Below are 22108 nucleotides of genomic sequence, written 5' to 3'. Positions count from 1 at the left end.
ACAGCAGGAGGGATCATGGCACTGCCCGGTGACCTGCTGCTCCCACACCCTGGGGAGGTGCCGAGGCCCAGCCTGGCTTCGTTCTGACCCCGAGGCTTCCTCCAAATCACCCCCTTCATGCCCCTCTGTGAGTAGGCCAGCGTGGTCCAGGCTGCTCCAGAACCCCATACAGTGTCTCCACCTAAATTAGAAAGACACCCCTTTTCCAAAGGCATGTTACTTCCATCTGTTGGGAAATCATCATACTATACTGACAAAACACTTACCTTACATCTGTCATAAAATTATTATAGTAAATATACAAATTGCCCATCTCTGGCATCAACAGTTGTAAGAATATGAACAAACTTCAAACAAGTCAGGACGTCTCCAGTATGATGGCACACCTGTAGAGGATTTGCCCTTGTGCAGTGTACAATGTGAGCTACTGTATGTGGCAGCCCCATAAATGGCCTTCCTCTTTCCCCAGCTGCAGCAGCAGCAGACCCGGTTGATGAAGATCAACCATGACCTCCGCCACCGTGTGACAGTGGTAGAGGCCCAAGGGAAGGCCCTGATCGAACAGAAGGTGGAACTAGAGGCAGATCTGCAAACTAAGGAACAGGAGATGGGCAGCCTACGGGCAGAGCTTGGGAAGCTGCGAGAGAGGCTGCAGGGCGAACTCAGCCAGAATGGAGAGGAGGAGCCCGAGGTAAGTGGGAAACCAGCCACTGAAGAAAACGGGAAGGTAGGTCTGTTATCTGGCTCATGGTGGGCAAGGCTGCCTTGTTTCCTCCATTACACTTGGGGGAAGTGGGAGGAACCTGGGAAGAGCTATGTTGTGTGGTTAACTGCATGGATGCTAAAGCTTGTCTGCTTCGGTTCAGATCTAGCCTGTTATTACCTCCATGACCTTGGATAAATTATTTAGCCTTTCTGTGGCTGTTTTCCTTGAGTCTAAAATGGGGATGATAATAGTACTTAGCACCAGATTATTATGAGAATTAAAGGAGTTAGTTCATTTAAATCGTTGCCAGGCAATGATTGGAGGAGTCAAAAAAGCTTTTCTAAGAGGTGACTAAAAGAATGAGAGTAAACAAGTAAATGGAGAGTGAGTTCAGGCAGGGGAGTGGCACATGCAAAGGCCCTGTGGCAGGAGAAATTGCAATGCAGTCAAAGAAGGACAAGAAGGCGAGGGTGGCTGATATGCAGTGTGAAGGGCAGGAAGAAGGTCTGAGTGAGGTCAGAGAGATAGGTAAGGGCCACTCCTGCAGGCCAGGTAGGCCACAGAGTGGAGTTTGGTCTTCTACCTGAGAGCACTGTGCTGGGGACTATGGAGCTTCAAAGAGCTTACAATCCAGTGCGGGAGACAGACTTGGCCATCTCCAGGTGGTGTCCCACTTAAGGTGGAAGGGGATTGTCTTTGCGATAAGAGATTGTCTTTGTCCGGGTTCCCTCGAAGCAGAACTTGAGAAAAGGAAAATGGGCAGGAGGTTTATGTGAGCGGTGATCCCAAAGATCTGAGGCGTGAGACAGGGAAGAAGGAAGGAAAAGTGAATTTGAGTGTGTGTTACTGAGGTTGCGGTGGGAGCTCAGTCTTGCTGGGACCTCTGAGAAGCCCACAGACCATGTCCCAGAACTGTCTTTCTGGAGGAGAAAGGCTTGAAACGTTTATCCACATGCACCTGCCCCCAGTTGGCTAAGGGTGACTCCTGGGGGTATTACCTCCTTGACATTCCTGGGCAGAACTTACAGAGGAGAGCTTAGGACACGAGTGGGAAGACATGCAGTGTGTGCTTAAGGTGGGGCCCCATCACGTGACCGGGACCACACCACAGTTGCAGCGAAAATCCAGATGGGTCCAGGGCTGCGACTCGGGGGATTAGAGGTGTCTCTCCCATGGATGTGTCCCCTGGGGGTGTGGGTGCCAGCAACACAGGGATAGGACAGTTAATCCTGAAGGTGGTGGTGTGCAGTTTCATGGAAGAGCTGTCTCTTTGGCTTTGATGTCAGTGTTTACAATGCTAAGATTTTGATACGTGGATGAAGATGGTCGTTATGCTGCTTCAGGACAGCATAGTGGACCCTTAGGGAAAAGCTCGGAGCTTACTCTTTCTTCTAGCAAATATTTACTGTTTCTGGTTTGTAGACACTGTGCTAGTTTCCTGGGTTACAGGTCGGGGAGGTAAGACAGATGAGCTTACCATTAGGTTGGCCCAAGTGCCAGCACAGTCATTAAGCATCTTTCAGGCCAGACATGCCTAGGTTCTCTGAAGGAGAGGAACCTGGGATACAGTTAGGGAGGTAAGGGAAAGAAGTCTTAAAACGGAGAGGTTAGGGCTTGTTTTTGGCCCAAAGTGACAGAAGCCTAAATTAAAAGGCTTTAAGGATTTAAAAAAAATAATTTTTGGTTGTATAGCTAAACGCTTTGTGTTAGTGTTGGCTTCAGGTATAGCTGGTTCCAGGTGCCCAAATGATGCTCTCAGATGTCTCAGTTTTGCTTTCCTCTGTGTTGGTGGTATTCTCAGGTGGGCCATGCCATATAGTGGCCCCTGGGACTCTGTCAGCTTTGCAACCCCAGTGAAAAGAAGTTACCTCTTTCCCAAATTCCCAGCAAGTCTCAGGCAACCCTCTCCTCATCCTGTCCCAGAACCAGTCACTGTGGCCTAAGGTCTAAAATATGCATGGTATCCAGTCCCAAGTCCCATGGCTACCTCTTGTGGTGCCCATCCAGCTGCATGCGCTGGAAGTGGGGCCAGGGGAGTTTCTCCAGAGAACAACTGCCAGGACTCAGCCCCAAGAAATACGGAAACAGATGCAGGGCAGACAGAGACAGCAGCTGTCATCTTTGGTGCCGGGAATGCCACACACAGACCTCTGAGCAGTGGGGAGTATGGATCCCTCACAGGCTTCAGCAGGGGAGTAATGGCCTCAGCTCTGAGTTTATGGAGGACAGTTTGAACAAGGAGGGAGCTGATGGCAGAACATGGCTGTGGGAGCCCCGTGCGATAACCCCGGCAAGAAAGGTGAGGGCTGGCCCAAATCTGTGGCAGTGGGATGAAGGGGGTGAGGCAATCCCAAAAACAGCCACTAGGCACTGTTACCCCCACTCCCTTGGTGTACCCCTTCTGGCCTCCTGTGCCCCACGAGGGCTCAGGCCTGTCTCCTCCTGGACAGGTAGGGCTCGGTCCAAACCCAGGTCCTAAGGACGCCGCCCCAGCCACAAGACTCCCAGCCCTGCTCCGGATCTCTTTAGCAGTGAGGACAGGGACATGTCACACCTCCTTGGCCCACCTGCCTGTCCGCTTCAGTTTCTCTTGCTGGCACCAGGGGGGTGGGACAGAAACTCTGTAAAGTCAGGCTGCAAAAGTTGCAGAGTCTGTTCCCAAACTCAGGACACCTTTGCTGGGTTGGACTCCCTCCCTTGGAGCTAGGTGGAGTTCAAGATGCTTGTCATTCACGTATGGAAGCTGCAGGGTGCGGTGGCTTTGCACGTGCTGCTGTGTGACCTGGGGTTCATGTATCACTTTGGTGCTCAGTTTCCTATCTGACAAGTGAGGGGAATGAGCTTAACTTTGGTTCAGTAGATCAAATAGTGTGGCTGGGATAGAGGGCCTGGGATCAGAGGAGGGCACACAGTGAATTCCCAGTGGGAAGTGAGAGCAGTGCAGGTTTTCAAATGATTGAGACAAGTCTTACAGGATGGGTAGGAGGTCTGGGGTAGACTGTGGGGTAGGCCGCTCCAGGCAGGAGGAAGGACACGAGCCAGACTTCTGAATGAGCAGGTGCAGCTGGGGTGGTGGGCTCCTCCTGGCCCGAGATTGGTAAGAGGAGATGGGAGCTATGGAGGGATCCGGAACTGGGGAGGAGTCCATTCTCATCATGCCTTGATTACTCCAGTCCAGTAAACAAAGCTTCTGATGTATCTTTATAACATAGTTATTGAGATACGATGTAACTACTTAATGTATACAGTGTGACAGGTTTTAGTATATTCACTTTGTCATACAACCAACACCAGCCTCTAGAACATTTCCATCACCCCAAAAAGAAATGCCATACCCACAAAGAGCCACTCCCTATCTCTGCCTCCCCAGCCCCTGGCCACCACGAAATCTAATTTTCTGTCTCTACGGATATGCCTGTTGTGGACATTTTAGGGAAACGGTGTCGTGTGAATGCCTTCTTTACTCAGTGTGTTTTATCGCTCATCTCCCTCCTCATGTTTTCACTGGAAGCTCCCTGCCTTTCACAGGTAGACATAGAAACCCCTAAGGCAATGATATGGTGGGCTCTCTGTTGAAAGGACTTCATATAAAATCAGTAAGGAAACTAACAGTAGTAGTTACCTACTTGACCTCTCTGTCTTACAAATTCTGGTATTTTTTTTTAAAGATTTTACTTATATATTTGACACAGAGATCACAAGTAGGCAGAGAGGCAGGCAGAGAGAGAGAAGGGGGGGAAGCAGGCTCCCCGCTGAGCAGAGAGCCCTATGCGGGGCTCCATCCCAGGACCCTGAGATCATGACCTGAGCTGAAGGCAGAGGTTTAACCCACTGAGCCACCCAGGTGCCCAAATTCTGGTATCTTAATAAGTGTGTGTTTGTTGCTGTAAATAAGACAGGTCCTGATGGCTGGCGTGTGAGGCGGGGTTTTTTGGCTGAATGTGTGCGTGGTGGGCCTAGGAGTTACCGGGGGTGACCAGGACACAGTCACTTCCCTTTGCTGGGCCAGGGGCTGTTCAGAAGTATGTTCAAGGGGCTGCAGGAACATGTGGCCGTGCTGTGCCCAGGCCGAGGGGGAGTGGGCTTAGGAGGCTGGCCTCAGGACACAGGGCCTGGTGGAGGATGTTGCCTCCCTTCGGCTACTCTGATCCCGCTGACTTGTCAGCCAGCCTCTTGGGCCTCCCTGGGGAGCACCTGGGACCTCAGGTCATCTCCCTCTGTACCCAGAGTGCCTCCAGGGACCAGCAGACAATCCTCGATAACCCCCAGCCACCTCCGAGCTCCCTCGTGGAGTAAGCCTAGAAGACCCACTGCCGATGGGCCTGATTTCCCTGCTGGAAAGAGCTTTTTCAGCCTCTTTCCCAGGGCAGCCCCACCCAAGGGCACTGCATTAGTGCGTGCTGGCTTCCAGGAAAGCTGGAGCCCCAAGCTTCCCTCCTCTGGATTTCCAGGCGATGGTCCCGGAAGTCAGGACTTCGTTTGCAAACCTGTCTGGGAATCCCCCAAACTCGAGGGCATCGGGTTGCTACCCTGAGGAAAGAACCGTCCATCCCTCCTCCAGAGAAAAAGACCTCGGGCCTGAGGAAGGCCTTCGGTGTCTCGGGTGCTCACAACCCGTGGGGGTGAGCAGGAACCTGCTGTGTCCGGAGGGAGTGTGTGAGCCTGAGATTTGGGTCCACGGCCTGGGCTGCCAGGGCCTAGGGGGGCCAGACGTGGAAGGAAAAGGGGGTAGGGGCTGAGCAGGCATGGAAAGAACACGTAAAAGGCAACAGCTGCCACATAGGACCAGCCCAGTGTTAGCATGTGGATCCAGTGTGACCCAATCTTCCAATATTCTTTCCAAAAGGAAGCCCAAGACCCAAACTTGAGTGTGAAATCTCCCAACATAAAACTGTTGGGAACTAATTCCAGAGAGTTTTAGAACACAGTGAGGGCCAAACAAAATGTCGGGGGGAGGAGATAGGGAGGGCCCAGACTTTCTGGTAAACTCCTATGCATTCGTCAAGACCCCATGCACAGTGACCAGATCTGCAGTAACATCTTCTGTGATCCTTCCCAGTTAGAGTTTGATGTCCTTCCTTGCTCCTCTCTTGCCACACGACCCTGTAGGTTTCCTTGTGTGTGTCTCTTCCCTCCGCTCCCACCTGATTCATCTCACCAGCTCGGGGCCCAGGAGGCACAGAGTTGATGCGCAGTGAATGTTGAATGTTTATCAAGATATCTGATATTTACTGAGATGCCCATTTACTTATTGAATCTATATTATAGACCTTCAGGGACGCTCTGTGGTTCACCTGGGCAGGGGAAGAGAAGGGAACCAGTGCTAGTGAGTGCCAGCTGTATACCAGCTGCTTGCCATGCGCGATATTGGGTAGAGGACCCCACGCAGCCATGTGGCCCTGTAGGAGGCGGACGCTGAAGACGGACCCTGAGCACACAGCACCCCCTGAAGGTGTGGCATCAGCAGACGCCTGCATTAGCATCTTGGGAAGTTAAATCATCCCAACATTTCCTCCCCTATTTCTCAGGTGGGAGGAGGCCCCACTCCCCTGCTCAGACACGGCTTGGGGCAGGGGGACATCTGTCCGGTGTCCATTTTCTGCTGCAGCCACATGCCTCCCCTGCTGCCTGCTGCTCCGTGTGACTCTTGGTCAGACCCCCTCCCCCGGCCTGTGCCTGCTGGGTGACTCTTCTGTCACTTGACCTGCTCTGGAGGGTGGTGTCTCCTTTCAAGTGTCCTTTCCCAGAACAGCCTGTCCTGACTCTCCCAGGACACAGGCATCTCGGCTCTGCCTTCCTGGGTCCTTCAACAGCCTGGCCTTGTGTCACTATCTGGGTCAAAGTGCCTTTCTCCCTGTGCTGCTCTGAGGGTTTGGGTAGGGGAAGGTCTCTGTTTCTTTCTTTTCTTTTTTTTTTTTTTTTTTTGGTAAGATTTTATTTATTTATTAGAGTGCGCGCACAAGCAGGGGGAGGGGCAGAGGGAGAGGGAGAAGCGGGCTCCCTGTTGAGCAAGGAGCCCCATGCAGGGCTCAATCCCAGGACCCTGGGATCATGACCCAAACCAAAGGCAGATGCTTAACCGACGGAGCCCCCCAGGTGCCACAGAAGGTCTCTATTCCCCCTGTTCCAGAGCATCCCCGTTGTTGTCCTGAACTTGTGTCCATTCCTTCCGGTGGATGATGGGATACTGGCGGTCCAAGGGTGTCAGGAACGGGGGAGGGGGGAATATGGGCCACCTGCAGATCTGGCCAGCTGACTTGGGGGCAGCTTGCAAAAACTTCCTTGCTTTCAAAAAATGGAAAATAAAACACAAGTGTTGGCGAGGATGTGGAGAAGGTGGAACCCTCCTGTGCTTCCGGCAGAGTGACAGGCGGGGCGGCTGCGGTGGGAGGCAGTTTGGCGGTTCCTCAGAGTCACACATTCAGTCACCACGTGACCCAGCAGCTCCACCCCCGGGAACCCACCCAGAAGAACTGGGAACAGGTGTTCGGACAAATCCTTACAACGTGGGTGTTCGTGGCAGCACCATTCACACTAGCCAAACAGTGGAAACGGCCCAAATGCCCATCAGAGGACAAAGGATGAACAAAACGTGGCGAATCCATACGTGGGACTAGTATTCAGCCATCAAAAGGAACAGAGCCCTGACTCGCTATAGCGTGGATGAACCGTGAAAACACGGAAACCGAAAGAAGCCAGGCATAAAAGGAAACATGCTGTACTATTCCATTTGTTTGAAATGTCCAGAAAAGGCAAATCCGTAGAGACAGAACACAGATGGTGGTCACCAGGGGCTGGTGGGCAGGGGTGGGGGTGGGGAATTAGGGAATGGCTGTTAATGGGTATGGAGTTTCCTCGAAGGGGGATGAAAATGTTCCAGAACTAGACAGAGGTGGTGATTGCACACCATTGTGAATGTACTAAATGCCACGGACTTGTATATTTTTAAATGGTCGGTTCTCTGTTAAGTATATATTACCACAGCTTTGTTTCCGAAGCAAAAACCCTTGCTGTGAGAAAGAGGGAGGACAGGGTTTGGATCTGGCCTGAGGAAGGTGACTTAGCATGGTAGGATCCATCTCCCCTGCCCCTCCCCCTCCCGTCTTCCATTGACCTCCAGCACACAGCAGGGGAGGCTGAGGGCCTGAACAGAAGGCCAGTAACACATGGGAAAACATATGTGACTTAATGCCCGATAGAAAAAGAAAATTGTGCACAAGCTCTAACAGTTTTGGCCAAATTAGCAGTGGTCTTATTAGCAATGGTCTTAGTAAAAATGTGAGGAGAGGATGTGGGAAAAGGAAAGCAGATTGATGAGGGAGGGTGGCAGCACTGGAGTTGTGCTGTTCCTTCTCCTTGGACTCCTTCTAATGTTATTTGTAATAAGACCCTGAGTCAGGTGGGGAGGCGCCAGGATGGCAGGTCTAGCTATTGAGAAGGCGAATAATGAACAGGTGGCCACCGGCTTTCATCTCCAGAGGGACGCTGACTGCACTGAACGTGAGCACAGGCCGCCCGCAAGTTCCTAAAATAGCTGCAAAGGCCCTGGGAAGGTGGGAAATTCAGGCTCTGGCAGGATGTGGAGTGGGAGCTGCCGGTGGCCGCCAGGAATTCATTAGCGGCATCTCTGCCTCCTCCAGACAGAGCCGGGCGGGGAGGAGTGCGTCTCCGAGGCGGAAAAGGTGGCCATGGATCTCAAGGACCCCAACCGCCCCCGGTTCACGCTGCAGGAGCTGCGGGATGTGCTCCATGAGAGGAACGAACTCAAGTCCAAAGTGTTTCTGTTGCAGGAGGAGCTGGCGTACTACAAGAGGTGAGCGGCCCCGGGTGCGCCCTGGCGGGCTGCTTTTTTGAGGCTACAGGAGGTCTTGGAAAGACAAGGATTGCCCCCGTCTCCATTCTGGGGACCCCGTCTGTTCTGAAGGACTTACACCCACGCTCACAAGCCCTTTCTGAAACTCTGGGGCCTGGGTGCATTTTATAATTCAGAACTTCCCAGCTGTTAGAAAGGAATAGTCCACAGACTGTGTATATGTAACGTACACCACCAGCATCTGGGGCAGCTCCCCAAAATCACACACCTTAATAATGTTTTCGCAGAGGAAGATGCGAATGTGCATACTAAATGGAACAAACAACCATGATAATCAGGCTCATGAGGGCTCATGTCACATTCTGCCACCAAATGAAGGACCAAAAAATGAATTTTCATTTTTAGAGCTTTTGGATTTTAGAATTGCAGATCAGAGATGGTAGAGCCATACGGCGTAAGTATTTGTTCATTCAGCCCACGGCCACTGAACTTGCATTTATCAGAGCTGCACTGTCTGGTATGGTAAGGTAGCCACAAGCTGTGTGGCTGCTCACATTTCAGTGAGCTAAAATAAAAGTTAAAATCCGGGTGTGCCCGCCACATGCTTGTTCAGCTTCATACACACTGCCCCTCTATCTGTTTCTTAAAACAGTCCCTACTTAAAACAAACAAACAAAAACAAAAAAAAACCCAGTCCCCACTTGTTTCTACCTCCGGACCTTTGCATATGCTGGTCCTGCTGTTGGGAATACATTCCCCTTGGCTCTTCCCATGGTTGACTCCCTGGTCATCAGGGTTCAGGTCAGAGTCCCCTCCTCAGGGAGCTTTCCCTCCCCATTACTATTCATGCAAAGGAGTGCCCAGTTCTAGCCACTGTCACTTTCCTTGGCTTTACTTCTTTCGTGGCCCTTCACCATCTTCCTTTGATCCTCTGGACATATTTTATTGTCTGTTTCCATAAGAGACTACGACAACAGGAGACCAGAAAACATTTGTCTTGTTCATGACTAGGTTTCCTAGTCTTCGAATGGGGCTTAGCGTGGAGTAGATGTGCAACAAATGCTTCTTGAATGGAAAGACAGAAGGGAGGACAGATGCACCAGAAGTGGTCCCTGATCCAGTAGAAAAGAAGAGAGGCACAGAAAATATAGTGCCACGTATTTTTATTGAAAATCCCCTAGACGCCTGGTACATAAGAAAATTTTACTGATACTATGTGTGCTGGCTCTTCAGAGGGAAAGAACACTTCTCAGGGGTGGGGTAGAAATCGGGAAGGATTCGTGTAGGGGGTGGCCTTCGAACTGGGCTTTCTCTAAAGGATAGGGTACTGTTCAGGTGTGGGAGAGGTTCAGGAGTGGGTGCCATATTCCAGATGGAAGAAACCACAAGGTGTGGAGACAGCATTTGGTAAGGAAAGGAGAGAGGAAGTAGTTCTGTGTGGCTAGATTCCTCAAAGGAAACTGAAAATTGCCTCTTTGAGGTGTGAGTTCCTTTCCTGAAATTCTTCACATTTGACCATCTGGGCCAAAGAGACCACAGGCATCCACGTCCACTGCCTCCAGGGCTGACCCCTTCTCTTAGCTGGCTGTGCCCATTGCTAAGAGGCCAGTGCCCCAAGCAAAGAGACTGTTGGGGTACAGGCCACTTTTGCCATCTTCCTGGGTCCCCCCTATTCCCAGTATAAGTCCACCCAGACCATCAGACAATACCCTTCTGGAATATTCCAGCTCTCACAGAATTTTTGACTCTCTTATCTCACGCCTCTCAACTCCTTCCAGTGAAGAAATAGAAGAGGAAAATCGAATACCCCAACCTCCAGCGGTGGTCCACCCAAGAATATCCCCCCAGCCAGAGTCCGGGATCAAGCGACTGTAAGTGATATGCTTCAAGAGTGCGGGGCTGCTCACTCACAGCTGACCTGGTGGTTCACGCGGGCTCTCTCACATCTGGGCACCTGCTCCAGGGCCAGGCTTGTCACTAACCCCCTCCTGCTGAGACAGGCTTAACCTCGGAGCACGTGGGGCCTTAGCCCTTGACTTTGAGTTCATCTCTGTGCCTGAATGCTACATTCCAGCTGGGGTCTGCAAGGCAGAGAGGTTTGGGTGAGGCTGAGAGGGTGGAAAGGGGGTGGAGCCTGGGGCTGAGGCTCAGGGCTTGAGTGTATCAGATGGGGCGTGTCTCTGGGCAGCAAATAAGGCTGACGGGGGGCGATTTCACACACCCAAAGGGCCTGCAGGCCCAGCCGGCAAAGGTCTGGAATGGCCCCTGGTCCACCCCGTCTGTGCATTTCTGTGATGACCCCCCCACCCTTCCGTAAGGAAGTATTTATTCCTACATAATGCATGCAGAGTCAGGCCCTGGTTGCTGTGGGGAACACACAAGAAAGAAAGAACTCAGAATTGCCTTCAACCAGACTTGAAGCTACTTGAGTGGTTCTCAAAGACCCCCATGAGATTAGGAGTTTGTGGACCCTCTCCCTGGGGAGGAAGAGCCTCCGTATAGCTGTGCATACAGTTTCTGGTGTGCCGACCCCTGCAGCCCTTCAGATAAAGGATCGAAACCTCTGGTGTGGGCGACTAGTGTCTACTCAGAGCCTGCTGTGGGCCAGGTACCATATCCTCGAGTCCCCACAATACTCCTGGGAGGTAGAGGCCCTGTCATCCCCATTTTATAGTTAAGGAAACTGAGACAGCTCCCTAAGGGCATTCAGCTATTAAGAGGCAGAGCCTAGGGTCAAACGTAGGCAGCCCGGCCCCACAGCCCACGTTTCAGACTCTGCCGGGTGTGCACACTCAGCACTGTTGTCTCGTAGCCTTGTTATCTCCCCCAAGAGGGTCTTCCTGCTCTTGGCTTTCCAGCTGTACCCATGCCTTATTACAGAAGAGGCCTCTCTCTCCCAAACTCTGGCAGGAGCTTTGTGGAAGCCCGTGGCGTGGGTTGGAAGGCCACCAGGAGCGTGTGGGGAGAACAACTGGGATGCTCCTTGGGTGCCTTGACCTTTACAAACCGATTATATTGGGAAGTTTTTGGCTAGCTCTGACCCTGTGAAGGGACGGGAAGGGCAATGGAGAACGTGTGCAGCCTTGTGACTGTCTGAGCCTCTCCTCTTGGGAGGGGGGTAGCTGCCCTCTAGAATGTGCCCAGGAACGCGTGGCACCTTCCCCAGCCTCTCTTGCCAGCTACGTCGCTTGTTTGCTTGGTCTTCAATCTCTGCGTGGAGTCCCTAGTTCTGGTTAGGGGTCGGCACTTACTAGGAGTGAAGCTTGGAACCAGAAGGGCTTCCTCTGAATCCCAACACCATCTGGCCACCTATGAGTTAATAATCTAAAATTGGCAGTTGAAATTCAACTCAGAGTAACTCAAGAAAAACTGTTGGCTAAGGAACCCAAAATTCCCAGGTCGGACTGGCTTTCAGGCTCAGGTGGATCCAGGCCTTGTCATCAGACCTCTTCCTCGTTCCCTCCACGTCTGGCTTGGTTTTCCTAGAGGTGGGCTGTGTTCGTGGATGCTGTCCCTGAGGCTGGCAACATGGCAGACATCACCTCAGGCTTCTACTTTCTTTGGTCTTTTTAGCGTCTTCACGTGTGCCGCACGCACCACGGCCAGGACTGGACTTCTAAGACATAAGCGTTTCTAAGCCTGCCTTCCAAAGCCAGGCTGTCCTGATTTTGTGGTTTTCTGCTCCAACCCCCTATCCCCGCAGAAAGGCAATTAAGAGTTGGCTTTTGCAAATCCCAAACTGGGTAAGAGCCAGAGGAAAGTGACCAGAATTAGCCGACCGTCTTCTTTCCACTGGTTCTTCTACCCACACCTGAAGAGGCTGTGGTGTCAAATCCTTCTTTCTGGATTGTCCCACAAAGGATGCTCGGCCCTTCTCTCCTTTAGTGTGGCCTCTGTCTGCTCAGCAAGACCTAGGGCTCTGAGCCTGGCAGGAGAAGCAGCTGGCGTTGGAGAATCAGGGAGAGAGAAACAGACAGAGAGGGAGAGAGAGCAGGATCCCCCCCATCCGGAGGGTGCAGGTGGCCAGTCCCGTGGCCACCCCAGCTTCTAGAGGATGACTGGAAAATCAGGCTGGCACAAAAGGCTTTTGACCAGCCCAGGCAGGACACTGGTTGCCTTTGTCCACCTCGGCTGCTGACTGGGAGCCACATCAGTGCGGCCCAGGAGCCCAGAGCCAGGGGCAGGGACGAATCTTCCCTGGGGGTTGGGGGTAGGGCATGGCGGTTATCCAGACGGTTCCATGCCTCCCTCCTCTTCCATCCCTCACGCCTCTGGCACATCTTGGGGTCTGCTTGTCCCTTCAGCCTTGCTTTTGTGGAAGGTTAATCACACGGCCTTTCTAGTAGAGGTCATGGCTGCTTTCCTGCTCTTGACCGGTTTCCCCCGTCCACCAACAAGTGGTGGTCGTCCACCAACAAGTGAGCAATAACTACCATGGAGGTTTGAAGGGGCTTCATCAGCTCACACCTCCTGAACTAAGGTATCTTCCACCCCATCAGAAGCTCAGGGCTGGGAGGATTAGCCCCATTTCTAAGATGCGCCATGGGCCTGGAGCAGCCCACTGCGTTCCTTTAGAAGGGTCAAAGTTCAGGATTTGAACCCACGCCTTCCACCTTCTGCCCCGCCCCACCCCCGTTTCCTCACCCCACGTGGAGTCACCAGCTGCGGGCCGACTGCCCAGTTCCCTTATCTCACAAATGCACCACGAGCCAGGGACGTTAGCGTCTACGTTTCTGGACTGAACTGGTGAAGGCAAACAGACACTCCTGCCGCCAGTCAAAACTGTACCCAGAAGCCGGTCCAAGAATAGCTTGTGACCCAGCAGCTGCTGGCCAGAGAGTCCAGGTTGGCACCGCCTGGGAAGGTCACGAGGGAGCACGGAGTGACTCCAGCGTTGTCCCTAGTGGCCACCAGGCACCAGCGCCCCCTTTGTGTGGCCTGCGTCTCTCGGCCACAGTCCTACAGACACACAGACACACACACACACACACACACACAGCAGCTTTCTGCAGAGCTGCGAGGCAGGAAGCAGGCAGCGGGGACACAGGGACAGCCAGGGAAGCTATGGAGCAGAACAGCTGGTCACACATGCCAGCAAGGGTGGCCTTCGGAGTAGGCGGCCCCGAAGCCTCAGACAGTCGTGGCAACGGTGCATTCTGTCCCGGTCCTCCCACCCACCGCCCTCCTCGCTTCAGCCCAGAAATAGCTCCCTCACAGCCGCCCGTTGCACCGCCTGAAATGCCACTGCCGCAACTTCATTTGGATTGAATTTTCTAGAAATCGTCGGTGGGGAGGGAGTAGGTAAAACCAGCTACACCATATCCAGGACATAAATGTTCAACCGAAACAAGTCAGCCTTTTTCCGCGGAAGGGGCTGCCCCTCTAGAGGACGGGGTAGCTGCAGGGAGGCGCCCAGAATAGGGAAGGGAGGGGGCTGTGCGTCCAGCAACACATACAGTCTCGGCCAGAACCCTCCAGGTGTCCCAAGGCCCTGGGCACTGGCCTGACCCCTGAGGAGACCCCAGATGAAGGCAGGCAAACCTGTCACCCTGGGTCTGGGGCCATCCAGCACGGTGACTGTGTTTTGGGGGGCTGCTGCTAGGCTACAAGGGGTCCTGGCAGAGGTCGGTGCAGAACCGTGTGGCTTGGAGCCCCTGACAGCCTGGCCTTGGGGGACTGGGCCTACTCGTTTGACAAGAGGTATCCCCTCTTCCGTCACCATGAGAAGATATCCGTGTGGGTTCTGCCAGGATGCCAGCTGTGTGTCGGCGGTAAATCCAAACACAGATAATTCCCAGCCTCATGTGAGACAGTCATGCCTCTCTCTCTTCCCAGTCAGCATCCAAAAAAAAAAAAAAAAAATCAAAATTGTTCAAAATCAGCACTGGTGGCTTGACTGGAGTGTCTCCTTCATAGTCACTGTCAGCTCTGACTTCTGCAGGGGCGTGGCTTCTGCAGGCGCTCTGCCTCAGTTCTCCTACCCAGCCCAACTGGGCCACCCCATCTTCTCTCCTGCACACCCCCTGGCTGCCTTCTTTGGGGACCCACAGCCTGCAGCGTGTGGCAGTCGGGGGAGATGCGCTGGAATGGAAGATACCTGAGGGTGTCGCCACTGACCCACAGTGGGTTTGACCCCTTCCTTCCAGACCCCAGAGGTCTGCCTCTCAGCCCCGAGGGCCACTCTGTCTTCCCTCAGGGCCGCTGCAGTCAGGGCTTCCACAGGCCAAAACGCTTTGTCTCGTACCTCTGGAGGCGAGGAGCCCCAGACCCAGGTGTTGCGGGGGGGCAGTTCCTTGTGAGGCCTGTGACAGAGAATGGTTCGTGCCTCTCCCAGCTTCGGGGGCTTGCTGGCTATCTTCAGCCTTTGCCGGCACGCAGAAGCATCGCCTGGACCCCGCCCTTCACCTTCACCTTGTGGTCCTCCTGGGGGCATGTCTCTGCCCAGATTTCCCCCTTTTAAAAAGATCCACTCTTCTCCAGTATACCTGTCTTAACCACTCTACAAGGACCCTATCTCCAAAGAGTCGCTTTCTGAGCTGCTGGGGGTTAAGACCTGCACCGTGAGTTTTGGGGAGGGGGACACAGTTCCACCCGTGACATCTCCCGTAAGCAAACCCTTCGGCCGGTCTGCGTGTGCGGTGTGTTTATTTTTCATACCTCCCTGTTTTTATCTTCTCTGTGTCTATCTGTACTTCTCTAACCAGGATCTTTACAGCCGTAATGCCCATGGTAGCAGCTGGACTGATCTTAGACGACCCCACGCTGCAGCCCATCCGAAGACTTGTTTCCCTTGTAGGCACTGGGTTTTTGTGGGTTCGTTTGGAGCTGTGCCTTTGGAATGTGTGCTGCGGCTCTGCTGAGGCTGGCCCGCCTTCCTTGGCCACTTTAGCTGCATGGCCGTCACCTGCGTGTTCCCATCTGAAGTGGGTGTCGAGTGTGATTTCAGACGTGCCCTCATGAGGCTGTCAACCTGCACGAGTGAAGCCGTGGCGTTCCCGGCCCTGTCACCGATAATTCTTTTTGTCTTTTTTTTTCTTTCTTTCTGTTTCCATTCTAAAAACCACCTTGTCCATGATGCAGTAAAGAAGGTCCTTTAAGTGACGGGTCAGTAGTCAACACCCACTGTGACCCCCGCCCCCCGAGTGACACTAACACTGTGTTTCCACCCCTCACGCCCTAGCTCTCTAAACCGCTTTTGTTTGCCAAGCCGCCGTCAGAAAGCCATGTGGCTGTCCTTAAAAGAGGAAGAGCAGAGGAGGGGACAGGGAATGGCTCGTGGCTTTCTCACTTGACTCAGGTAGAGGAGAAAAGTAACAGTGATGTGTTGCCGCTGTGTTTTGGGTTCGCTGACTGCCCCAATGACACCATGGGAGGAGCTTGCAAGTAACCCAGGAGGACCACTGTGCCTTGGCTCGTCAGTGTACATGTCTGCTGTAGAGAAAAGACACTTGAGCCGGGAGGGAGAATTTCTCCAGATAACCTCGGCTGGCCCCAGCTTTCAAAGAAAGACCACTTTATTCCTGGTAGGAGGTGATCGTAGGGTCCAGTAACCACAGAAGAGTAAAATCATTTTCACCCAAAACTGAACTGGATGGGCCACAACACTTAAAAGAAAAAGAAAAGGCTAATAGGTGAGCAGAGAGAACGAAAAAGAGTTGATGGGAAGCTTTAGTTTCTCAGCCGTCCATCCCGTTCCTTCCTGCCCCCCGAGAAACACAACATAGCTATTACCTCTCCTACCAAGTTCAGAAACCAAAATTCAGAAGTAGCAGAAATTCAAGGCAGGCTGCCTCAGGTTTGGTCCTGGTCTTCGTGGAGGTGTGGAGCCAAAGCCGGCCTTGTTTGAAATGGGCCAGTGTTGGGGCGCCTGGGTGACTCCTGTCCCATGCAGAATGTGCTGACTCCGGATTTCAGCTCAAGTCATGATCTCAGGGTTGTGGGACTGAGCGCCCCAACATTGGGTTCCACGCTGGACATGGGGTCTGCTTAAGATTCTCTCTTTCTCTCAAAAAATAAGTGGGCCAGTTTAGGGGTCCTGCCTGGCTCAGTCCATCCAGCGTGTGACTTTTTTTTTTTAAGAGGGAGTGCGAGCAAGGCAGTGGAGAGGGGGCGGGCAGAGGGAGAGAGAATCTCTCAAGATCGTGAGATCATGACCTAAACCGGATCAAGAATCAGACACTTAACTGACTGAGCCCCACAGGCGCCCTGAGCATGTGACTCTTAATCTCAGGGTTGTGAGTTCAAGCCCCACATTGGGTGTGGAGCCTAAAGTAAAATTTAGAAAGAAAAAAAAAAGTTTTTTAATGGGCCAGTGTATAAGCTTTATGCCTGCGATTTCTCCTTTCATCTTTGAGGCATCAGATGGTTCACTTTGATCAATGATCGGTTGTCATAGCTGGTTTTGTTTTCAGGGGTTTTTGTTTTTTGTTTTTTGGTTTTTTTAGAGAGCATGGGGGTGGGCAGGCAGAAGGAGAGGGAGAGACAGAATCTTAAGCAGGCTCTATGCCCAGCAGAGGGGGGCTTGATCTCACAATTCTGAGATCATGACCTGAGCCACTCAGGTGCCCCAGGAATCAGAGCTGTTTTAAAAAGCCCTCTTTGTCTACATCAGCTGCTGCCATGTAGCAAGTTATGGTGCTAACTTCTTTTTTTTTTTAATATTTTATTTATTTATTTGACAGAGAGAGAGGTCACAAGTAGGCAGAGAGGCAGGCAGAGAGAGGGAGAAACAGGCTCCCCACTGAGCAGAGAGCCTGATGTGGGGCTCGATCCCAGGACCCTGAGATCATGACCTGAGCCGAAGGCAGAGGCTTAAACCACTGAGCCACCCAGGCGCCCCTATGGTGCTAACTTCTAAAGGCTTTCGCCCTTAAGTCAGTTTTTGACACTGTCAACTGGTGTTTTCCCCAGTTTCATTCGCATACAGTAGTCACAGTGTTGATCCAATGACAGAACCGTGTGTACTCTCACTTATTTCTCAATTGTCTCATTTTTCTAAAATACCTACTTCCGCCTCCTCTCTAGCAGTAATATCCACAAAATCCGGGCTTCGGTGTGCTGCATATGTACTTCCCTGAGTCATGTTACGTAACAACTTAAATTAAAAACATTCGTCTCTTTATGTCAGGATCCTCTTAGACTCTGTGACTTTCAGTTACTACCTTCTCCGCATCATTAGGGTAAAGAAACTCCAGATGTCTGTTTCTAGTCATTGTTTATTTCCACGGTAATGGGAAGAGATCGTCGGCAGTGCTTAACTAAGAGAGGAGACACATCACACGTCACCTAGGTGCATGCCGCATTCACACTGTGTCACCTCCCAGGTTCGGGGACAGTGACAGGCGGAATCAACCTGCTGCTTTCTCAAATAACTTTGACCCGCGCCCCCACTTTGTCTTTCCCACCTTGAATTGATTTGCTTCCTTCCACATTTGCTGTTCTATGTCCTGGCATGGCAAAAACTCTCTACAGTGCACAGCCGAGGCCCGGCTCTCATTTCTTTCTTTCTCTTCCGAAAAGGTTTAGCTTCTTCTCCCGAGACAAGAAGCGTCTGGCCAACGCGCAGAGGAACGTGCACATCCAGGAGTCCTTCGGCCAGTGGGCCAACTCCCACCGCGATGACGGTTACACGGAGCAAGGACAGGAAGCCCTGCAGCACCTGTGACCGCAGCCCCTGCCTCCCCCAACCCATGCCCTCGGACCGGAACTGTCCCCCGCCAGCACCCGCAGCGGAACCCGACAGCCCCAGGTGTCTCGACCTTGCACACCTCTGGGTTCAGAAGCACCCTCAGAACTGATCCCTCAAACAGACTGTCTGCTTGAGGAAGCACACTGAAAAACTGATGCCAAACTCGAAAGACATGTTTATTTATACCCAGGGCTCTCACCGTTTATAATAGATGACTGATCCCTTAGGATATATATTTAACAATACCGTGAGCAGAGGCCAGACTTTTGCATTAACTTCAGTAACACAAGCTTCTTTAAACCAAATACATCACATGCACTGTAACTGCTGTTTGACTTGCTTTGTATGAAATTGTGTGTAGAGGTTTTATTAACACGCTTGTCGTGCTCGAGTGGGAGGCAGGGAAGTGGTAAATTCTCATTAGATCATTCAGGAATTTGTCATGGTGGTAGCATAATAGGATGTGTCCGTCACATAAGTGGGGCCTCTGAAGTCACCAGGCGAGCTGGCCCCACTTAGATGGGAAGCAACAGAAAATAGGGACGACAGTCCCGCCCAGAAACTGGAGATGACTTGCAAGAGAGAGCCAGGGGTTATCTTTTCGCACCTTGTTACTGACACAGCCTAGAGCATGTAGCGAGTGCCTTGGAATCAGCTGATTTACGCAGTACTAACCAAACAAAGTTGCTAAGGATGAGACATTGCAACCTTTCTCATTTCTCATTTGTATTTTTTCCCCCTTGGCTTCTTTCTTCCTTTTAGCCTTCCGTGTATCAAACACTTGGTCTCCTATAAAGAAGACAAGTGAAGTGTGCCTGAGCAGATTTGGAATGGGGTGGAGGAGCCTAGGGGATACAGGACTTGGGGGGAAAGGGGAAGGCTCGCCAGTGCGAGGGCGGTGGGTGAAGTGATTGCTTGGGGACCACATGTCGGGCTGACTCATGGGGCTGGGGTGGCAGACAGCTAGAAGCCTGCATCTGGTGAGCTGGGGTTTTGCCCAAATAGCACCTTCTACCCACAGAGGACCCAGGGCACAGGCTGGGTGCTGACAGACTGAGAGAGGTAACATTTGCTAACAGAACACAAGTACATCGACGGGTCTGCAATCTACACATTGCTAAGAAACCATCAGGTTGGTTTACAGAGTCGATGGGAACTTTCCAGACTGCTGAAAATAACGATCAGACAGGATAATTTGGCTTTTGAACGGGAGTTCTCAAACCTGATTGGCCACGAGATTTATCAGTTGATTCTGAGTATAAAAACAGGCAATGAAGGAAACTCTCCTCCCCAGCCACCTTTAGTTGCCCTCTCCCCAGGAGTAGCCAGTGTTGCCAGTTTCTTGAGCTCTTTCTTGAAAGAGCTTATAAATATACATGCGGTTATGTAACAAAATATATTTTTTCTTTTTTTTTTTAAACATAAATGGCAGCAAACTATATATATGTGCTATTTCGTACCTTTCTTTTCTTAGAATACCCTGGAGATGACTCCACATCGGTACTAAGACGTGGGTCTCAGTGTCCCCTGGGGACATTGGACAATGTCTAGAGTTGATTTTGGTGTTTTGGTTGTCACAACTGCTACTGTCATTCAGGGCGTAGGCTCCAGGGATTCTGCTTCACGCCCTACCATGCTCGGGACAGCACCCCACAACAAAGAATCTTCTAGCACCAGATAAAATCGTACAAGATGGAAGGATCCCTAGTCTACCATGCGGATGTGTTATTTGTTCACGTTTGTCCATGCCCCAGCGATGGACAGGGAACTTCCTTCCGATCTTTTACTGCCTAAAACAGCACCGCACACTTTTGTACATGTACGTCAGTCTGCAGAATAAACTCAAAGAATTACTTGCTAGGTGATAGGGTGTATGCCTTTGTCATGTGGCTACTGCTAAGGTCCCTGCTGTGGGGTCTCTACCAATTTTTTTGTTTAGTTATCAGGACCCATACAAGATGATCCCTGAATGTCAAGGATGGGGTCTAAGTGTGCATATTTGTTTAATCCATCCATGTTCTGGTACCCAGGGTTGATAACTGCTGGCTCGGAAGACATAAACTCCGTGAGTGGATTTCTTTCTTCTGATGCTGTCTCACCACACGTGCTTGCTTTCTTTTTTTTTTTTTTTTTAAAGATTTTATTTATTTAATTGACAGAGATCACAAGTAGGCAGAGAGGCAGGCAGAGAGAGGGGGGAAGCAGGCTCCCTGCTGAGCAAAGAGCCCGATGCGATGCGGGGCTCGATTCCAGGACCGAGATCATGACCCGAGCCAAAGGCAGCAGCTTAACCGACTGAGCCACCCAGGCGCCCCACCGCACATGCTTTCTTGATGTGGACCATTCTTTTTAGCTGAAGAACCTACCAACTCCAGCCCATAAAACACTTCTGGTGCCATAATAGGGAGCGCTTTGTGAAACCTGAGTGAAATCAGAAGGGTGTTCCTGCACGGCTGTTTTTTGAGATGTGGGAGGTGGTGAAATTCTGCACTGAAAATTTACAAAGGAAAGAGTCTATTTTTTGAAAACTGTTCAAACAGCTAACTGCACTTTTTTTTTTAGATTTTATTTATTTATCTGATACAGAGAGAGATCACAAGTAGGCAGAGAGGCAGGCAGAGAAAGGGGGGGAAGCAGGCTCCCTGCTGAGCAGAAAGCCCGATGTGGGGCTCTATCCCAGGACCCTGAGACCATGACCTGAGCTGAAGGCAGAGGCTTAACCCACTGAGCTACCCAGGTACCCCCTAACGGCACTTTTAAGATAGAGCAGGTTCCCTGCATAACAAAGAGATTCATACTCCGAATGCAAAAATCTCGTCGTGAATGTGTTGAGGCTTGATACGAAGTCCTTTACTTTGCATGAAGCATCTTGAATTTTAAGAATCTGAGCTTTCAAAGATACAGCCATTGGTAAAACAAAAATGCTAAGTGTCAAGTTTCGTAAAAGTCCTGTGAAGAGCATGGTACTTTTCAAAGCCCTCAGAAACTGAGGTCAATATATCCAGCCCCCAAACAGACGGGAGACTGGATGTCCAAGAGGGAGAAGTCAAATCAATCTATCAGAACTGGACAGCAGCCTTTCATTGATTTCACTTCCGTTGCATGCTTTTTTTTTTTTTAAAGTTTCTATCTATCCATTTGAGACAGACAGATACAGAGAGCGAGCAAGCATGAGCAGGGGGAGAGGCAGAAGCAGACTCCCTACTTGAGCCAGAAGCCCTATGCGGGCTCGATCCCAAGACCCTGGGATCTTGACCCGAGCCAAACAAAGGCAGAGGCTTAACCATCACACTCTCTTCTTTGGAGCTTCAAAACCAGAGCCCCAGAGGCTTGCAACTTGGGTTTTTCATTTTAAATTCCAGCCTCCCTGCCCAAAACAGGGAAGAGAAAAAGGCAGTCAGCATTTACCTCCAGAATGGAGTTACGTTTTTTCAGGAGTAGCTGATTGCTGACCTAGGCCACTGCTCACATTGGCTTTGCTACACATCTCTGGACATTCTCCCTGAATTCACTTTTCTATCCCTTCTTTACTTCAGTTCCGCAAGCCTTTCGACTATAGACATAAAGATGGAAAAGATACAATGTACTCTGACCAGATTTGGGTTCCCAAGAGTCTGAAAGCAATGCAAATGATTTTTGGTCATCACCTCTTTTTTGCCAAGCCCCCCAAACGGTCAATTCCAACAGAAAGGAGAAACAGTCAAAAAACAAATTCTCTACTGCCAAATTAAGAGAAAATTCTCCACTGCCACATGCCCTTCTCTATAGTGCTGATGAGGACAAAATTATTTCTCAGGTTTATTAAATAATGGGTCCTTGGAACAACAGGATGAATTTTCATAATATCAGCATGTTCAGCTTAAACTGCAGTTCCAGATTGGAAAGAAAACTTACTCCAGAC

General features: G+C 51.3%; 1 protein-coding gene across 2 annotated transcripts in view; it reads left to right on the top strand.

The window, feature by feature from the left end:
- Positions 1-18904, top strand: part of RILPL1 (Rab interacting lysosomal protein like 1) — a 40619-nt gene extending 21715 nt beyond the window's left edge. Inside the window, exons 4-8 of one of the 2 annotated variants that reach the window (XM_046024960.1) lie at positions 470-691; positions 8347-8519; positions 10298-10390; positions 15224-15311; positions 18039-18171. In XM_046024960.1, the coding sequence (XP_045880916.1) occupies positions 470-691; positions 8347-8519; positions 10298-10390; positions 15224-15311; positions 18039-18044 (582 nt within the window). In that variant the 3' untranslated portion in view covers positions 18045-18171. Of the gene's footprint in view, positions 1-469; positions 692-8346; positions 8520-10297; positions 10391-15223; positions 15312-18038 lie in introns of both variants that reach the window. The other variant, XM_046024959.1, reaches the window with a different exon arrangement.
- Positions 18905-22108: the final 3204 nt, after the last annotated feature.

The sequence above is a fragment of the Meles meles genome, chromosome 12 (assembly GCF_922984935.1).
Source record: "Meles meles chromosome 12, mMelMel3.1 paternal haplotype, whole genome shotgun sequence".
Taxonomy (NCBI): domain Eukaryota; kingdom Metazoa; phylum Chordata; class Mammalia; order Carnivora; family Mustelidae; genus Meles; species Meles meles.
This window is presented reverse-complemented; position numbering and strand designations above follow the sequence as displayed.